This window comes from Mastomys coucha, unplaced genomic scaffold (genome assembly GCF_008632895.1).
Source record: "Mastomys coucha isolate ucsf_1 unplaced genomic scaffold, UCSF_Mcou_1 pScaffold8, whole genome shotgun sequence".
Taxonomy (NCBI): Eukaryota; Metazoa; Chordata; class Mammalia; order Rodentia; family Muridae; genus Mastomys; species Mastomys coucha.
The window spans coordinates 9125229-9144187 of NW_022196914.1; the positions used below are offsets into that span (position 1 = coordinate 9125229).

The following is an 18959-nucleotide window of genomic DNA, read 5'->3' on the forward strand; positions in this document are numbered from 1 at the left end:
AAAACAAACAAACAAAAAAAATCAACCCAAGCCAAAACAAAAAAACCCAAACCAAGCCGGGCAGTGGTGGCGCACGCCTTTTATCTCAGCACTTGGGAGGTAGAGGTGGGCAGATTTCTGAGTTCGAGGACAGCCTGGTCTACAAAGTGAGTTCCAGGACAGCCAGGGCAGAGAAACCCTGTCTCAAAAAACCAAAAAACCCAAAACAAACTAAAAACAAACCCCAAAACCAAACCAACCAAACAAAAAGAAACAACAACAAAAAAATCAAACAAAACCTACAAGCAACAACAACAAAAACATTTTGTTTGATTAGGTTTACTCTCCCAGACCCCTTGTATACAAACAAGTCTGGGGAACATTGCCAAAGTGTGGGCACAATTCCGACATCCTTAGATATGCAGACTTGCTGTGAACGTTGTGGACTGGCAAGGAGCTTTTACATGACTTTTGCAAATGTACTTTCTTATAAGGGCAGGGTGCCCTGAGAACTGACAGTGTGCCAGACACAGCTGTGGTTCTCCCTTTGTTCCCTGAGACTGTGTGCCGGCCATTATTTGCTTCTCATGTCTCCCGCAGGAGGGCAGGGCATCTTATCTTTAATTGTGCCTGGCACATGAAAGTGCTAAATAAACATCAGCTGAATGAATAAATAAATAAATCTCATTTAATCCAAAGTCCTGTTGAGGAAAGAGAAAAAAAGCTCTTACAGAAGCAAAGGCAGCAATGGGAAGCAAGGAGGATAGCCGACAGTCTCCATCAGCCGGGGTAACGGATTTGAAGTAAAAACAAGAAAACCAAACAAGAACCCCTGCATCTACCCCAAGTGCTGTATTGGTATTCACTGATACTTGCTTGGAGACTCAACTGAGAACTAACATAAAAAGTGTCCTCTGGGAGGCCACAAACAACAGCCCTGTCACTATGCCAAACACAGTGACAGTGCTAGCACTGTCTCAACTTGCAGGGGATTCTTCTGAGTACACCAGGTGAGTGTCCAAAGTCCCGTAGAGTGACTGCAGCACACCAAGGACCTTCCCCTGAATCATGTCAACTTGTTCTGGAGGACAGTAATCATCCAGACTCGACCTGGAGCCAAGAGAAAAAGGGGAAGAGCAGAGTGAGAACCAGGTCGTCGGTGCAGAGGAGCAGCCAGTGCACTGCTGACAGCGAGGGGCCACACAGGCGACTGTAGAGTCACGGCTGGGAGCAGGAGATGCTTACCCCACTTTAGGTGCGTTACAAGAATTTACAAGAATTGTCCTTTACTGTTTTCTAAAATGTTATTCTATAGGCCAGGTACAATTACTAAGGATTGGTATTTGTATCGAGACAGTATGTTGCTAAGCAGACCCCAAGGCCTCAAACTGGTTGTGTAGACCAGGTAGGTCTCAAACTTCCTGTGACCTTCCTGCCTTTGCCTCTAAGTGCCTATTATAAGCATGTGCTACCATGGCTGAACTCAGGTCCTCATATTTGGGTAGCAAGGATTTTACTCACAGCCATCTTCCCAGATCACCTTCAGCATGCTCACAATCTCCACATAGGTGAAAAAGAGTGGTATTTCAGGGTAAGGCCACCTTTTTTTTCTTAATGTGTTCATATTGTATATATGAGTGTGCAGCCATGTGTGCTGGTATCCACAGAGTCTAGGACAGAACACTGGATACCTTAAAATTGGCGTTGTAGTTGAGCTATCCAATGTTGAGTGCTAGGAACAGAATTCAGGTCCTCTCCAAGAGTTGCAAATGTTCTTCACTGCTCAGCCATCTTTTCTGTGTGAGTGTGTGTATGTGTATGTGTGTAGTGTGAAGGTGGAGGCAGGGTCAGGGGTGGGTGAGGTTAAAACATAGCTTTAGGAGAGGTCTGCTCTGTCAGCTTTCCTAGCATCTAGATGCCACCTTCCTCACTGACAGCCCTGCTCCCCACCTTCAAAGATGGCAGGATGGCATCTTCCAAAGTTTATCTCTTCTGATTCTGGTATTTCTGGCTCCTCTTTCTAGGAGTCTGGTGAAAATACTGACTCCAGTCAAGTAATTTAGGATAATCTCACTTCAAAGCCCTTACATTCACTGCCCTGCAAAGTCCCTACTGCCACAGAGGCACTCCATGCACAGGTTCCAGAGAGCAGGGCATGGACATCTTTGATGGGCTGGTATCCAGGCTACACACTTACCTTGCAATCGTCACAAGAGTAGGTTTTGGTAGACTTTTCAATAGAAAATACACAGCCTGAATAAGATATTCAATTTCTTCTTCTGTGCTGATATGATGAGGAAGTTCTGAATAATCACAGGTTAGCCCAGCCTGATGGACCTGACAATAAAAGAAATGTAAAATGGTGCAATGAGTTGGGAATACAGCTAAATGGTAGAGTGTATGCTTAGCATGCACCGCACTGGGTTCATGGTTCAAACTGAAAACAAGACTTCTATAGGACATTCTAAGACTTCATTGATTTCAAAAAGCTCTAGAGACAATGGGCAGTGAAGAAATCAATAGTCGGATCCTTAAAGTTCACTGGCCTCTGAACCAAGGTGAGCTAATGAGCTTTACATTCAGTGAGAGACCTTATCTCAAAATAAAGGATGTGGGGCAGTGAGATGGCTCAGCAGTGAAATGCTTACAGAAAAAAATCTCAAGAACCTCCATAAACACAGGAGAGAACCATCTATAGAGTTTGACCACTATATCTGCACTCCCACATTTCTCTCTCTCTCTCTCTCTCTCTCTCTCTCTCTCACACACACACACACACACACACACACACACACACACACACACACACACACACGGTATGCTTCAGGCATATTTACCTGAATATACATTTGATCATAAATCAACATTACATTTTTAATCCCTGACAATCATGTGCCTATCACTGTTTTTTTTTTCTTTTGTTGTATGTATAGGTGTTTTGCCTGCTTGTATGCCTGTGCACCACATGTGTGCAGTGCCCACAGAGACCAGAGGAGGATACCAGCTCCCCTGGAACCTGAGTTACAGATGGTTGTAAGTAGTCTTGTGGGTGCTGGCAACTGAACCTGGGTCTGCAAGAGCAGCGGTCCTGTTAACTGCTGAGTCATCTCTCCAGCCCCAATGTTTGTTATCCTTAACAAATTCCATTTTCAGAAAAGAGTATGCCTTAGAACAGCAAGCATTAATCACGATATTCTTTTGCTGTTATTTTCTTCCATAAGTGAAGATTAAGTTAGTAAATATCAGCTCCAATAAAGTGGTATGATAGCATTCCACATGCTAAGAAAACATTGAAGTACCCACTGATGGAACAGCAGAGGCAGAGGCAGAGGCAAAGGCAGAATGCTGGGAGTCTCTTCTTAACAGCCTCACAAATGCACTTGAACTTTGAGTTTTGACAAAGGGCCTGGCTGTACAGCCCAGACTGGCTTTGAAGAAAGCATGTAGTTGAGGCTAGCCTGAAAACTGCTATTGTACCTCCACTCCCAGGGTGGATGGAGGTGATACCCTTCTTGCTTCAGTTGAACTTTTAAATCTTTGATCTTCTCAATTTTGGGGTCAAAGAGGAAAATATATGCTTTAAATAAAGCAATGTGAACTTAGAAATTAAAATTAGAAATAACAATTAGAAATATTGTTGCCTCTCCACTCAGGTCCCAAATGACAAACATTTAAATTCTTGGACCAAACACAGTTTGTTTCTTTCTCTTTTGGTTTTTATGATCAGGTTAAGTTTTCAGAGAAAGGAAAAGAGTCTAAGTAAGAACGAATGGCCAGGTGTGGTGGCGCATCCCTTTAGTTCCAGCATTCAGCACAGGAAGTTTGAGGCCAGCCTGGTCTACACAGCAAGTTCCAGATCAGCCAGAGCTACCCAGTAAAACCTTCCTGTACCCCCCAACCCACCCAACTACTAGAACTGGGAGGTGGGGTTTTCTAGGCCACAGGCTCCATGGGACCCTGTCTCAAATTACAGTAAGAGCAGTAAGACTTAAGAGGGCCTCTGCTTCTTAGATAGATAAAATAAGGATCTTTTTGCTTGAAAAATATTTTTAAAATTCTTGTTTCTAAAAAGTATATATTTCATTACTCATTAATTTTTAAAAATAATTTGGAGAGCAGTAACATAAACAGAATGAACCAGTTTAACAAAAAATCCACCCAGAAAATTACCTGTATAAAGCATCAATTTTACAATGATAATATACTTACCATCTCATAGTCTGGCACTTCCATTCGTTTTTTCAAACTCTGTACAAGAGGAACTAGCAATTCCATTCTGGAAAAGAGCCACCTGTCATTTAGTGCAATAACCTTGAGTAGAATTAGCATTAAGTGGCATACGAGATATAACTTTTACCATGGTTTGGAGTTAGGAGTTGTGCTAGAGTTTAATGTCTACTTGACACAAGCTAAAGTCAATAGAGAAAGTGTCTCCATAAGATTAGACTATTGGTAAGCCTGCAGGGCATTTTCTTAACTAGTGATCGACAGGGGAGTCCAGCCCATTGTGGGTGATGCCATCTCTTGGTTGGTGGTCCTGGGTTCTAGAAGAAAGCAGGCTGAGCAAGCCATAGGGAACAAACCAGTAAGCGGCATTCCTTCATGGCCTTTGCATCAGCTCTCGTTTCCAGGTTCCTTGCCCTTCTTGAGTTCCTGTCATGCCTACTTTGATGTGATGTGGAGGCCTAAGCTCCCCCACTTGCTTTGGTTATGGTGTTTCAGCACAGCAGTAGTCACCTAGGACAAGCTGGTTTTAGCATAGGGGGTGTGATGGTTTGTATATGCTCAGCCCAGGGAGTGGCACTATTAGAAGGGTGGCCCTGTTGGAGTAGGTGTGTCACTGTGGGTGTGGGCTATAAGACCCTCATCCTAGCTGTGTGGAAGTCAGTCTTTCACTAGCAGCCTTCAGATGAAGATGGAGAACTCTCGGCTCCTCCAGCTCCATGCCTGCCTGGATGCCACCATGCTCCTGCCTTGATGACAATGGACTAAACCTCTGACCCTGTAAGCCAGCCCCAACTAAATGTTGTCCTTTATAAGACTTGCCTTGGTCATGGTGTCTATTCACAGCACCCTAACTAAGGCAGGAGTATTGCTGTGACAGACCTGACCATACTATTTTTGGAAGGACTTGGGAACTTTGGGTTGGAAAAGCCACTGAGCACTCAGTGTGATGTTCTGTCAGCGCTTGGAAAATAAGAATGTTGAGGACACTGCAGCAGATGATGAAGGCCTGGTGAGGTTTCAGAGGGAAGCAAAGACTCTATCTACTGGGCATTTGTGTGAAGAATCTGTGGGGTCTGGTCAGCAGAAGCTAAAGAATCAGCTGTGATAATACAAGACCAGGAACACAAAAGTAAAAGCTTTGTTTTATTGGGACAACTGAAACTGGTTAGCTCGTTTAGAAATTAGTGGTAACTAAGAAAAGGCCAGCATCGCTGAGGTGAAATCTTCTGGTAAGTGTTACCCAAGAGGCGGCACATACAAGCTGTGTTCCAGACATGGCCAAGGTTACTTTGTGCTGGCAGCTGAACCTGGTAGTGCAAGAATCACCCAGGTGGTGCTGGTTTTGAAGGCGTTGAAGGAGTTTTAGAGAATATCTGACACTTGGCACTGTGTGGCCGGGCTGGGGTGCCTGAAGAGAGCCTCGGAGAGGCTACTGATGAAAGTACAGCTCAGTTGCAGCAGGGACCTTAGTAGTTTTGGAGATCCCAGTGCCATGGGATGACCACCAAGAACAGCAGCAGTAGTGGAGTGGAGCCAGCTGGAGCCTAGTAGGCAAACTGTGTGCTGCTTGGGAGAGCTGGAGAAGTGACCCCAGCCCCTTGGAGGAGCCCAGAAGATTGTGAGTGAATCCCAGATTATTGGACATTGAATTATTTGCAGTGTTGGGAGTTTGGTTTTGTTTTGATCTGACTGTGACCGTGCCCTGGTTCTTCCTTCTTGAAGTAAAATTTTATATAATTACTATTTTTTACTGCTATCTTCGAAAAAAATAACTTTATTTCATAAAGCCTGGGTTAGCTTGTAACTCAATATACAGATGATATTCAACTCCCAATTTTCCCGTCTCTATCTCCAAATCCTTTGACAGAGAGCACATAAATAATACTCAATAATGGCTGGAGGATAGTGGTCAACACTGTGTGTCTCCTTTAGTTACTTTTTGAGAAATGATCTTTCATTGACTCTTGTGTTCATCAATTGAGCTAGGCTGGTTGGCGAGTGAGCTATAAGCATTCTCTGGTCTCCACCCCCCAGTCTTATGGAGGCCGGTTTTTTAAATACATGCTTGGGATCTGAGCTCAGGTCCTCATGGTGATACATCGCACATACTCGGAGTAAGCAGTCCCCTAAGCCTTAATTCTAATTTTAAAGAGCAATTTATCCAACAAACTTGGAAATGTATTTAGAGTGGATAATTCGTGATTTGGGAAGAAAAGGTTTCAGGGTCTCACCCAGGGTTTGAAGCCCAGCTCTGTACAGTTTCTTCACTGTCACCGTCACACAAATCAGCAAAAACTGCTTCTAAATCTTCTAACTGATGAGTTCGAGCATCAACAATATCTACCAAATCTTCCTTTAAAAACATTGAAAAACCGAGGTTATAGTTACTCCTTCAAAAAACTCAGAAAAATGCTATTATGCTGAAAATACCAATTCACTTAGCTAAAAATATCTACTATGTACTAATGGGGCATTCACCAACACACACACACACACACACACACACACACACACACACACACACACGCATCTATATGCACGCACATCATCTTGACAGTTGAGAACATTTAAGTAAGCTACAAGAGGTCATTGAGCCTGTGCAGGAGGCTGAATTTGAGGCCAGCTAGAACGACACAGACTGTCTATAAACTAAAGGACGGCAGGATGTAGTGGTAGATGAGAGCAGTGCTTACCTCGGGAAGGTTACTATCAGGCTTCTTAAACTGGTAAAGCTCCTGAAGAATGTTGTACTCATCCTGTAAGACAAAACAAAACCGCCCCAAGGTTAGGAGTTTCCAACAATGTCTGTGATACAGGGGGAACGCTCTAGATAACACCCAAAGGTTTGTCTGAGAGAACTGTATACTTTATTTTTGTATTGTAAACAGGCATACCTTTAGACTTCCAAAGCAGATCTAATTTATCAGGACAAGTTTATCCAGCTGGGCAAAATACAGTATAAAAATTACCTAATAGGCCAACAGGCCCTGAAAGTCTTTCCAATGCCATTACCATTATGCGAATGGATATATCCCATGATCTAAACAAACTTTAGCTGTTTATGGGAGACATACATGTCTTCAATGACGACGACAGAAGACTTCCATGAGTACTGTGTGGCTACTTTGCTAGCAGCAAAGAGACCTCTGGAGTGCAAAGGCCAAGCTGGCCTTCAGAATGGCAAACACAGACCCCAATACATCTAGGTTTTATAGTAAATGAAAGCAATAAATAAAACTCCTTCTTAAAACAGCTAGTCAGCTCCATATGTGAGTGGCTGCATCTGGCCTCAGTTGCTTTATTTAGGACTAGTGCTAGGTAAGAGCTAAGTATGAGGTACCACACTGCAGCACCGTCTTCCGTGCTTTGCTGATTGAACAATTCTATGAGCTGAGGTTTATTTAAGCCCCTTCTTTGTAGCTCTGGAGATTGAACCCAGGACTCTGAGCAAGGTAGGAAAGCACTCTAGAACTGAGGTACACCCTTAGGAGGCCATGAGTGATCGCTTATGCTGCAAGTCAGCAAGGTAAGTACCTTTCCCAGGGTGACACAGTTGGTAAGCAATAGCTGCAAGAAACTGGAATTACCTATGGTTGTTGTCATTTTTTTTTTTTTTTTTTGAGACAGGGTTTCATGTAGCACAGGCTGGATTTGAACCCATAATTTCCTGTGTCTACTATATCTCAAGTCTAAGTGTTGGTGCTACAAGTATGTGTCATTATGTTTTGTTCTGTTATCTTTGTTTACATTAAAAATAAAGCTAGGTCAGAGAGTATAGGTGGCTGCCACCAAGCCTGATAATTTTGAAACCGACTTTGAAAAGTTGTCCTCTCACCTCCACATGTATGCTGTAGCATGTGCCACCCCCTAAAAAATAAACTTGTGTAATAAGAAAGGAAAAATATAGCTAGTAAATTATAAAGTATTATGCAGACTGGACATCTTTATGAGAGCTGATTGGAAGCAGAAGTCCTATCAAATTCCAGAGTCTTTCAGAATTTGGAACATCTGGGGACTTTACAGGTATACTTCATCATGGGTCATAGAAAATCCTGGATTTTGAAGTAGTTTAGATTTGGAATTTTTAACTAGGGATGATTAACTTGTACAAAATTTTAAAAGATTGGAAAAGAATGGAATATGTGGCAGAAAACATGGCCTTTGGAGCTAAAATAAACTTTGGAGATAAAATAATTATCTGGCTGTTTGTAGAAAGCTTGCTATGTGTAATCCTGAGACATGCTATGCAATTGTAAGGTCTATGTTTTCAAACTACCATATTTACCTGAGTGAACATTTCTTTGAAGGGATTTTTGACAGAAAAAAAATCCAAGTCAATATCTAAAATGAACGCATCCCCCGTCTTCAATATGTCCAGAATCTCCCCAGCGCTGGCTGCACTCTGGCTCTGCTGGCTTCCTGAGCATGAGCAGGACAGCTCCTGGCAAGCATGGTCACTTCTTGGTGTCACTGCGTCCCCTCGATGTCCTTCGGAGCAAGAGTCCCCATCAGCTGCGGCAGTGCTCTCTCCACCTCCCAGTGCCAGCTTGGGCTTCTTTGTAGAAGACACAGAGTCACTGTCATCTTGATTGGTACAGAGTTTGTAAGGTTCTAGCATAATCACATCTAACTGTAAGGGCTTTCGGTTCTCTAGCTGATCTTCAGGTACAAATAGACCATCACTTAGGAAGTAATAATCTGTACTTGTAACCCTGGACCAAAGGGAAAAATATTGTAAGGAACGAGCACATGAGCTGACATTATGCTGTGACACTGTAGACATAGGACACATGACAAAACCAAGGGGCTTTATCACCCGCACGTCCTCTTCAGAAATCAGCTTTCTCCATATTCCGAGCTGGCACACCGCTGCCCAAAGGAAAGACTACATGCTTTTTGCAGTCCACCTCTGCAGCTAAATATTTATGTGCAGGTGCCCATGGGTCTCATGGGGCTGGAGACACAGGTGTGTGTGAGCTTCCAGAACATGGGTGCTAAGATCCCAAGTCCAGTCCTTTGATAGAGCAGTAAGTGCTCTTACCTGCTGAGCCACTTCTCCAGCCCTCATTTTTTCTTTAGTTTGTAAAGAGACATAGCGTTACCATGGTGCTCATTCTGGCACTCAAGCGATCTTGCCTTAGCAGCCCAAGACTCTTGGACAATAGGCATTTGTAGGCAGGATTTCTGATTCTAGAAATATCAGTACGTTCTCAGCCTTTTCACTATATTATGTCTTGGGGAGGACTTAAACACTACATTCAAATATGTTTTTCAGAGGCATCCTCTACTACATGAAAATAATATAATTTATTTCTCACCTGTCTGCACTTAGCACACACAGCTTTAAACTGACTTGAGAAGACAGGGTCTTACATAGCCTAGACTGGTCAGAAACTGATGCTCCTGTCTCCACCTCCCGAGTGCTGGCTTTATGGGCATGTACCAATATACCTGGTGTATGTGTTGGGGATTGAGTCTGGGCCTTCAAGCATACTAACCAAATACCCACCTGAGGCTCCACCCCAGCTCCTATAGCTATAAAATTAAAAAGACAGTTTTCAAAACAGATCAATGACATTAAAAAAAAAAAATGTAAATCTAAGCTTGTTAAAAACTGTAACACTCTGCTGGGGCGGTGGTGGTGCACGCCTTTAATCCCAGCACTTGGGAGGCAGAGGCAGGCGGATTTCTGAGTTAAAAGCCAGCCTGGTCTACAGAGTGAGTTCCAGGACAGCCAGAGCTACACAGAGAAACCCTGTCTCAAAAAACCAAAAAACAACCCCCCCCCCAAAAAAACCCTGTAACATCTTAATAAAGACAAAGACTGTAACCCATCCTAAATTTATACTCCACGTGTGGGTATGTAAGCTAGTGTGTGCACAGAGAAGCTAGAGATCAACATGAGGGTCATTCCCGACTGTCTTCACCTTGTTTTTGAGTCTTCCGCTGGTCTGGGACTCACAAGTATGCTGCACTGGCTGGCCTGCGGGCCACACAGATTTGCCTGTCTCTGTCTCTTCAGAATTGGCATTAGACATATGTGCTGTGTGCCTAGCTTTGTCATATAGGTGCTAGAATTAAACTCAGGACCTCACGCTTGTACTGTAAGCACTTTATCAACTTAGTTACCTTCACAAACTTATCATCTTTTTAGTAAAGCAAATTTCACCTTTTCTATTTCTGCAAATAAATAAACTCAGATTCATGGCTATATGCAATTGGCTGTTCGCATATGTTTACTTGGTAGATTAACTAACACCAGGAAGTAAGCAAAATACTTCCCAAACTGTTATCATGCACTGATTTTCCAAAACTATCTATGCTTCCGTGTGTTGGAATAAGATGTCTCAGAAAAATTCACGGCAGCTGTGTGATGCAGGTCTTTAATCCCAGCACTGGGGAGGCACATCTCTGTGAGTTCAAGTTTAGCCTGGTCTCCACAGAGAGTTTTAGGCTATGTAAGGCAATGTAAGTGAACCTGTCTCAAAATAAAAAAACAAACTCTCTCACACACACATATATATTCCCATCAAGCTGGGTACAGTGGTTCACAACATTAACCCCAGCATTTGGGAGACAAAAGGCCTATTGTAGTCTGTTAGATAACAGTTAGATAGCAACAAAAATCTGTGAAATAATTTGATTTTATGTGTTATATTTGGTACACTGAACATATTGAACTTACTCTTATATAGACCAATATTACGTACAATATTTGTTACATGTTGAATTCTAATTGCTTTAAAAAATTATATAGTATGATTTTTATAAATCAAGATGATGCTACTCAGATAAATAACAAAAACACGTACCACCAAAGGTAGTACTGTCATACAAATGAAAACAGAAATAAAGGGTACAATTTTTATTATTATTAGGGCCCAGAAAGTTATGTGTATATTTATAGAGTTCCTCTTATCCCAAGAAGTTAAACCTTGACTGTCTAAAGATGACTCTGTAGTGGCACAGGATAGAGGGCAGAGACTCTGTAGTGGCACAGGATTAGAGGGCAGAGACTCTGTAGTGGCACAGGATAGAGGGCAGAGACTCTGTAGAGGCACAGGATAGAGGGCAGAGACTCTGTAGTAGCAAACAATAGGGGATGTTGGTTAAGTTCTGCACACATACACACACAAAATCTGATACACATATAAGTCCAATCAGAGGGCATATAATCTAACTTAGACTAAATACCAAAAATCACAACAATAAATATAAAACTTAAATAAGTCCAGGCACTGACTTATTAAAAATTAAAACAAAACCAGTGAATTTTGTTGTTGCTTCTGTTTGTTTGAGACAGGGTCTTATGTAGCTTCTGCTGGCCTCAAAGTCACTACGAGGCTGAGGATGACGCTGAACTCTCAATCTTCCTGCCTCTACCTCCAGACAGCTGGGATTATATACACCACAACTCCTAAGCAAACTTATGTTTTTTTCTTTTTTTTCTTTCAGTGCTGGGACTTGAACACGGTGCTGTAGGCATGTTAGGAAAGTGATTTACTAACGAGCTATACCTAATACAGGGTCTGGCTCTATAGTTCAGGCTGACTCTCAACTTTGAGCACCCTCCTATGTCAACCTGTCAAGGTCTGCGATTACAGATGTGTATTATACCCCTGCCTGGCTCACTTCTAAGAGTTAAATTCAACACATTATAGCTGCATCAGGAGCAGAAAAAAAAATGCACCACTGGTTATATATAGTACTACACAGCACCACTGGTGATATGTACTACATAGCAATGGTTATATAGTACTACACAGCACCACTGGTGATATGTACTACATAGCAATGGTTATATAGTACTACACAGCACCACTGGTGATATGTACCACATAGCAATGGTTATATAGTACTACATAGCACCACTGGTTACACTGGTACTACAAAGGCTAGATGAAATTAGCCAGCAATGGAATCAAAATCCCAGGGAATGTTACTTAAAACAAAGCAAAACAATTCGACTAGTAACTGATACAAGGACTACATGAAGGAGATCAACAGAATTAAAACTCTTGTCTTTGATGATTCAAGAACTAGTTTTGGAGAGGTTGGGGCTTACCATGACTCTGTAGTAGGAAGTTACTACGGGAATCCAAAGTATAATGAAAAGAATTCAAATCCTTCCATACTCATTGAAAAGGAGGAAATTACCTGATGGTTGTGGTAGAAATGTCTTTGCCTACTAAGAAGTGGTGTTTGCCCTCTCTGATTTGCTGGGCCCATGCGGGATGAAGCCAGATTACTTGAGAAAAATGGCCAGCATAAACTGCAGGCATAATCCAATTTTCAATACTCAGTTCCCTGGAAAAAAACCAGAAACATTAAAATATTAATGATTTTCCCCAAACATTTTAAGACTGCAGGTTTTAAGAGTATGGCCCCTTGGGAGGTTCCCGAGACTATTAGGTTAAAGGTATTTTCATGGAAATACTATTTTCCGTTTGCTGAATGAACATTTGTACTGACTGCACATAAGCATCGTGGTGGGTCGGTCGTAAGAGCCAGGCCACGAAAGGTCTTTGAGTGGTCGCTACGTGTTTTGTAACTAGCAATCACCCTTGTCCAAAGGTCGTTTTTTTTTACTGAAGAACGTTCTTGGTTTTATTAATTCTTGCTCCTAAGTGGATATTTTAAAATATTTTGTGAAGCAAAACTACTATAGATGGTGAAATACAACAGTTACTTCAAGGAAAAGCACCTAGGGATGAGTTGTGAAGTGAATATAATGTTTTTCTTTGAAAGATCAATTAACTGTGGTTATTTAGACCCAAGGCTGAACTGTTGGATTCCGTATTCCAGTTAAGCTTTTAGAAGCTTGTGGAGTTTTGGTGGAGGATCAAAGAATAGTCATATTACTCAGCTGAATTAGTATTGAAAATACTATCTCGTTTTCTAATCTCTTTTGTAAGCATTTGAATTTTCATCATAAACTTCAATCAAAAATGACATATAGCAATGGACCGAATGGCTTGTTTCCCCTGGCTTGATCAGCTTGCTCTTTTATAGAACTCAAGACTACCAGCCCAGGGATGGCACTACCCACAATGGACCCTCCCACCCTTGATCACTAATCCATAAAAATGCTTTATAGCTGGATCTCATGGAGGCATTTCCTCAAGGGAGGTTCCTTTCTCTTTGATAACTCCAGCTTATGTCAAGTTGACACACAAAATCAGCCAGTACACTAAGATATATACTAAGATATTAGTTATTAAGGATAGGAATGTGTGGTGGTTTGAATAAGAATGGACCCAAAGACTCACAAGTAAGAATGCCTAGGGAGTGGACTCTATTAATCCAATCAAGATAATCCCCCCCCCAGGCAAGCCCCCAGGTAATTCTAGATTCTGCCAAGAATCTTGACAAAGAGGCTTCAGTGTAACCCTGGTTCTTCTCAAACTGTAATTTTCCTGCTTCAGTGTTCCAAGGGCTGGGATCTCAGGTATCAGCCACAGCACCTAATCCCTATACTGGCTCTGTTAGTGGGCAGAAAAAAATTGTTCTAAATAAAATTTTGAAAGGCAAGCAAGTTAACAAGCAGACAAAAAACCCCAAACATAAGCGAGGCAAAATCTATTGTTTATCATCTGCTATACGTAGTATCTCAAATAGATAAAATACGATAAAAAAATCATGTTACCCAAAGAGTGCTTCTTTCTCAAACACAGTGTCTGCTGGCATATTCACAGGGATCAGGAGGTCTGGGTGGGAATCAAGATGTAAAAAACTTATATTACTGCCAGGGAGATGCTTCGAACCTATGGCCCGGTATATGAAAGGCAGAACCTGTAATAGAGACACACACACATTGAGAACTGCACACGGTCAAGTGCAGACAAAACAACAACAAAACAAAAAACTGCACCAACTTGAAGTGCATCAAGTTGTCAAATGTGGGTAAATAAAAAAAAATTCTTTACCATAGATGGTTTCTGATGAGAATCTCCATATTTATCACCCAACAGCCCAGAATCACTCACTCTAGTATGAAACTGTGTTCAAGGTACTCTTAAGTTTTAGGGCATTTTCTGTCCCTTTAGGATGGTTGGACTAGATGACCTTTTCCTTCTACAACTCTAGACATCCAAGTTTACTAACAAATTTAAAAAAGCACAGAGTAACCCAAAGTTGGGTTTGTTTCAGAGATCAACTTTTTTTCTTTCTTTCTTTCTTTTGTTTTTTGGTTTTTCCAGACAGAGTTTCTCTGTTGGAACTCACTCTGTAGACCAGGCTGGCCTCGAACTCAGAAATCCCCCTGCCTCTGCCTCCCAAGTGCTGGGATTAAAGGCATGCTCCACCACCGCCCGGCAGAGATCAACTTTCTTTCCTCCTTTAATTTTCTCTATCAGTAAATAACCTCCCACTTTTTCCTGGGGAAAGGGGTTGAACCCAAGGTCTGTGGCAAGCACTGTACACTGAGCTTCACTCTTGATCCCTTTTGTTTTATATCCAGAGACCCTCCAGGGGTCCTATAAACAAATCTAGACTTGCTTGGTCGTCTTCCAGAAGTTTACTTAAGGTAAACACTTTACTACTTACTGCACTGCCACAGAAAACGTTAATAAACGCTGAAGGCTTACGTCTTCAGCGACAGCCCTATAACACGAGCTACGATTACTGTACTCATTTCACAGCCCAGGGTTCAGGTCGTAGATAACCCTCTCGTTAACCCGTAGGGTGAAGACGTCGATGGAGGCGGCGGGGAGTGGGGGTGGGGACAGGCTGCAGCCAGCGTTAGATCAAGTCTCTGCAGGCTGCCGGGGTTCGAATCCGTCCTGCCAGGGCTAGGTGGCTTGTGTCGCCTGCTCACCTCCTGGTGATCCTCCACCACCCACACCGGAAGCTTGGGGTAGCGCCTGAGGCGCGCGCGGTCGCCTCCGGTGTCACTCATGTCTCCGCGCGACTCCGAGACACCTGGGAAAAGAGCCCGGCACCTGAAAGCCGCGCGTCCCACCGCAGGTTCGCGGCGGAAACGCGCGCTCACCCGGTTGCGCTTCCGGATTGGAGGACGACACGGTGGAAGGGCGGGTTTGAGAATTGTAAACAAAGTCGATTGGCCTAGAAGTCCGTCACTCTCGCTGACCCGCCAATCACGGCTCAAAGGGTGCTGCGACGCGATCCGGAGAGTTTTCCCTCCCCAGGCCCAGCTTTCTTGGCTTTGCTTTTTAATTCCCGGGGTTTCCTGTTCCGGAGGCGCGGGTGGTGCCTCTGCCGTGGAAGCTGTTATAGTAACCGGGCTCGGCTTTGATGGCGGCGACCCCGGGATTCTCTGTAGGTAAACGGGGGCGATTGATGGGTATTCGAAGAACGAGTATCGGGCTATAGGATCCTGGGAGTTGGGTCTGGGTGGCTTCGGGGCAGCTCTGCGGCCAGGGCGAAAGAGCGACCCGTTACGGACCCCGTAGATGGGAATGGGAATCCTTTTATCTATTTGTGGAGCACTAGCTGTGGTCCAGGCGCCCGGCCGCCTGGGCTGCAGTGGGAGGCGAGTCCCGGACTTACCTCGCAGGCTGGCGGGAGATGCAAACCTGCCAACGTGCAATTGCTCTTCATCCAGCAGGAGGCCGGGCCGCAGGTTCAACCTGGGGAAAGTGCGGGCTTTTCAGCGACTTCTAGGCACACCTTGCAACTCTCGTGTCTTCGGTCCTGGACAAGTAAACTGTTCAGAATCACTCCCTCGGTTTCCCTGCTTTCAAAGGGCATCCCAGGAATAGGCATTTCCCACTTGCATTAAATTCATTAACTTGATTTAAACTTTGCATCCAGAGTCCAGTGGTACAGTATTGTGTAGCTTTTCTAAAGGAGTGTGTCGGTCCGTGTTTTACACCGTGGAGAGGTGTTAATTCCCCTGACTGTTGTCCACCTCTAGCTTCAGTACAGTCCTTTTTGTTCTCCTGGACTCTCTACATCCTTATTTTCTTTTATTTATCACACTGCGTTTTTCTTTTTATATTGTTCGGGACATCGTATTACTGTTGTTATCATTATTATTACATAAACATTTGTATGTGGGTTTTTTGATCCTTGAACTCTGCAGGCTTGTGTGCCTTCTTCATCTTTGCGTCTACAGAGCTTGTCTCACATGTGTTGGCTCAGTAAGTGATGGAATCAATGAATCTGCCTGCCTCCCAGGTGGCTTTGAAAATGCGATTTGTGGGGAGAAGTGGAAGGGAAGTGTAAACTTAGTGATACAGAGACACGCACAATGAGGGAGAGTCAAACTTGCCTGCTGTTTTCTGTGTGCAGAAGCTGTGAAGAATGTGGGAATGACTGAATGAACCCATGGTTTCAAGGATCTAGTAGCGTGCTGCAGGAGTTCAACATGGGCACACACGACTGTCACGTATGGCAGGTTCTGGTAAGTTCCATAAAAGAAGTGTGTATAATAAGCAGCAGCAACCAAAGAGGAATGAACTTGAGTTCCCAAAGGAAGTCAGGAATACTTCACAAGAAGAGGGTGGTGGGGGTTGGCAAGATGGCTCAACATGTAAGAGCATTGACTGCTTTTCCGAAGGTCCTGAGTTCAGATCCCAGCAACCACGTGGTGGCTCACAACCACCCGTAATGAGATCTGACTCCCTCTTCTGGTGCATCTGAAGACTACAGTGTATTAAGTCTCAGCGTAGCTGGAGCTCGCGAGCTAGCGAGCGAGTGGGCGGGGCCATCCTGAGTTCAATTCCCAGCAGCCATATGATGGTTCACAGCCATCTGTACAGCTACAGTGTATTCATACACATAAAATAAATAAATAAATCTTGAAAGTACATTTTCTTTTTTTTTTTTAAAAAAGAAGAGGTTGGTAGATGGGTAGGAATTCATTGGACAAGTAAGGGAGAGTGGAAGCAAAGAAGTCTCATGATAGTGCTTGGTATGTTAACTGACCTGGAAAGTATGGCGTAAGAGGGGCTTTGTGGATATAGAAATAAGATGATAAGCCTGGGAAAGGTTGGGTTCAGGTTCTGTAGGGCCTCCAATGCCAAGCTTTGGACTTGGCATTGTACTCAATTCTGTTGACTGTGACTAGCTTGTGATACCAGTAGTAGCTCTTTGAGTCCCAAGTTTAGTCATGAGAGTATTGGAATGAGGAGCAACCACTCATCCTATTATTTGGAGCTGCTGTTTATTGAGTCTTGGCTGTCCTAGATTTCTAGTTCTGTAGACCAGGCTGGATTTGAACTCACAAGAGATCTGCCTGTCCCTGCCTTCCTGGTGCTGGGATAATCCAGTGTGTGTGTGTGTGTGTGTGTGTGTGTGTGTGTGTGTGTGTGTGTGTAAGCACTTTGTGGAAGTTCATTTGTGTTTACAGTGTTCTGTGAGAAGAACTGAGAATGAAAGTAAAGAACGGTAGCTGTTTGTTAGTGAGGTTGTGGCTGTATTTGAATGTGAATGCAGGTTTCACTGGGATTTTTTTGTGTTGGCTTTATGCTAGCCTTACAGTGAAGGGAAATTTGTCTGTGGAGGATGGAGGAAGTCTTCCGTCTTTTACTAAACCAGAGAAGGGAGGTGGCTGTGTTTTTGGTCAATTTAGCAATGGGTAGTTTTGGGCTAACATAACTGCTCAACTAATAAGGACAGCAGGCAATTTGCTTGGAAAATCGACAATAGCTCAGTATGTTCCTGATTTTGTTAATAGGCTAAGCACATTAGAGGATTTAAAATTACCAACAAGATAATTGTAAACAAAACCAATTCCCCCTCCCCCTTTTTAGTACTGGCAGTTTTGGAAATGTGTTTAATTGAACCTTTTTATCTTGTAGAACTTACATCGGGAGCAGAAGATGTAGCTTATCAAGAGGACATATTGGGATGCAAGGCAATACGTGGTAAGTGATGTGCTAGAAATGGCAGTTTCAAGAGACTAGAAAAGAGAGGGTAGGTAGTGGGCCAGAGAGGTGGGTTTCAGGTACAGGGGAAGGCCAGGGACTGTGTTCATTCTTTTATCTGTGGCCATAACTTGTTAAGAGATTTGTGAATACAGCTAGAAACCAGACCAGAAGAGTCAAGGAAATATCCTAGAGGCCTGCCCTGATTGAGCTTGCAGTTCTTAATGGCACATAGGCATTGAACGTAGACTTACATAATTATTGGTGGACTGTGATGCTCGTACGACCTGCTAAGAAGCCACAGAGGGTATTGTAAGAGCTGGAATTCTAAGGAAGGTGTATTAGTAAGGGTTCTCTAGAGTCAGAGAATTTATACAGTGAATCTCTTTCATGTCATAAGAAGACTTTGTTAGAATAGCTTACAGACTTATTTTCTAACTAACTGTGGTGGTTTGTATATGCTTGGCCCAGGGAATGGCACTATTTGGAGGTGTGGCCTTGTTGGAGTAGGTGTGTCACTGTGGGCATGGGCTTTAATACCCTCCTAGTTGCGTGGAAGTCAGTATTCTGCTAGCAGCCTTGAGATGAAGATGTAGAACTCTCAGCTCCTCCTGTACCATGCTTGCCTGGATTAGGCTGTTGTAGTTTCCCATTGACTTTAATCACAGGACATGGTAGTACTAAGAGACGCTCTAAGGGATCTCCTGCATTCTAGACATAATCCTTCTTACCTCCATTGTGGAGAGGCCATTCAATTTTCCCATGATAATGTGGATCTGTCACCCTTCCCAACACTGTTATTCCTTTCTTAGCCTGCTACTGTAAGACCCCGACCCTCAGTCAGGGTACTTACTTTGAGATGCCCCAGTGAGACACCGAGTGGTAGATTGAAGCAAAAGCAAGAGCTGTATTTTCTGGTACATT

The 18959-nt window shown here is 43.3% G+C and overlaps 2 protein-coding genes across 7 annotated transcripts in view; one reads left to right on the top strand and one right to left on the bottom strand.

Annotated features, from left to right (window-relative positions):
* Positions 1–302: 302 nt before the first annotated feature.
* Positions 303–15209, bottom strand: CUNH5orf22 (chromosome unknown C5orf22 homolog). Of its 2 annotated transcripts, none has more exons than XM_031360444.1 (9): positions 15023–15209; positions 13853–13998; positions 12364–12513; positions 8492–8918; positions 6900–6962; positions 6438–6559; positions 4189–4255; positions 2177–2316; positions 303–1089 (listed from the first exon to the last, which is right to left on the bottom strand). In XM_031360444.1, the coding sequence occupies exons 1-9, from the start codon at positions 15101–15103 to the stop codon at positions 957–959; spliced, it is 1329 nt and encodes a 442-aa protein (XP_031216304.1). In that variant the 5' UTR covers positions 15104–15209; the 3' UTR covers positions 303–956. The 2 variants fall into 2 exon arrangements, with proteins under 2 accessions (XP_031216304.1, XP_031216305.1); XM_031360445.1 differs by having other exon boundaries at positions 13853–13913; positions 15023–15141.
* A 94-nt stretch (positions 15210–15303) lies between these two features.
* Positions 15304–18959, top strand: part of Drosha (drosha ribonuclease III) — a 108563-nt gene continuing 104907 nt past the window's right edge. For 2 of the 5 annotated variants that reach the window (XM_031360439.1, XM_031360443.1), the window contains exons 1-3: positions 15304–15483; positions 16459–16570; positions 17970–18035. In XM_031360439.1, the coding sequence (XP_031216299.1) occupies positions 18019–18035 (17 nt within the window). In that variant the 5' untranslated portion in view covers positions 15304–15483; positions 16459–16570; positions 17970–18018. Of the gene's footprint in view, positions 15488–16458; positions 16571–17969; positions 18036–18959 lie in introns of all 5 variants that reach the window. The other 3 variants (XM_031360440.1, XM_031360441.1, XM_031360442.1) reach the window with 3 other exon arrangements.

What these genes read in the sequence shown, in the direction of transcription:
- CUNH5orf22 (XM_031360444.1), bottom strand. Translation starts at nt 15,103, where the DNA reads ATGAGTGACACCGGAGGCGACCGCGCGCGCCTCAGGCGCTACCCCAAG. An exon ending in GAGAAAGAAGCACTCTTTGG is followed by an intron (nt 12,514 to 13,852) that starts GTAACATGATTT and finishes GTTTTTTTCCAG; the next exon opens with GGAACTGAGTATTGAAAATT. An exon ending in AGCTGGGCTTCAAACCCTGG is followed by an intron (nt 4,256 to 6,437) that starts GTGAGACCCTGA and finishes GCTCTTTTCCAG; the next exon opens with AATGGAATTGCTAGTTCCTC.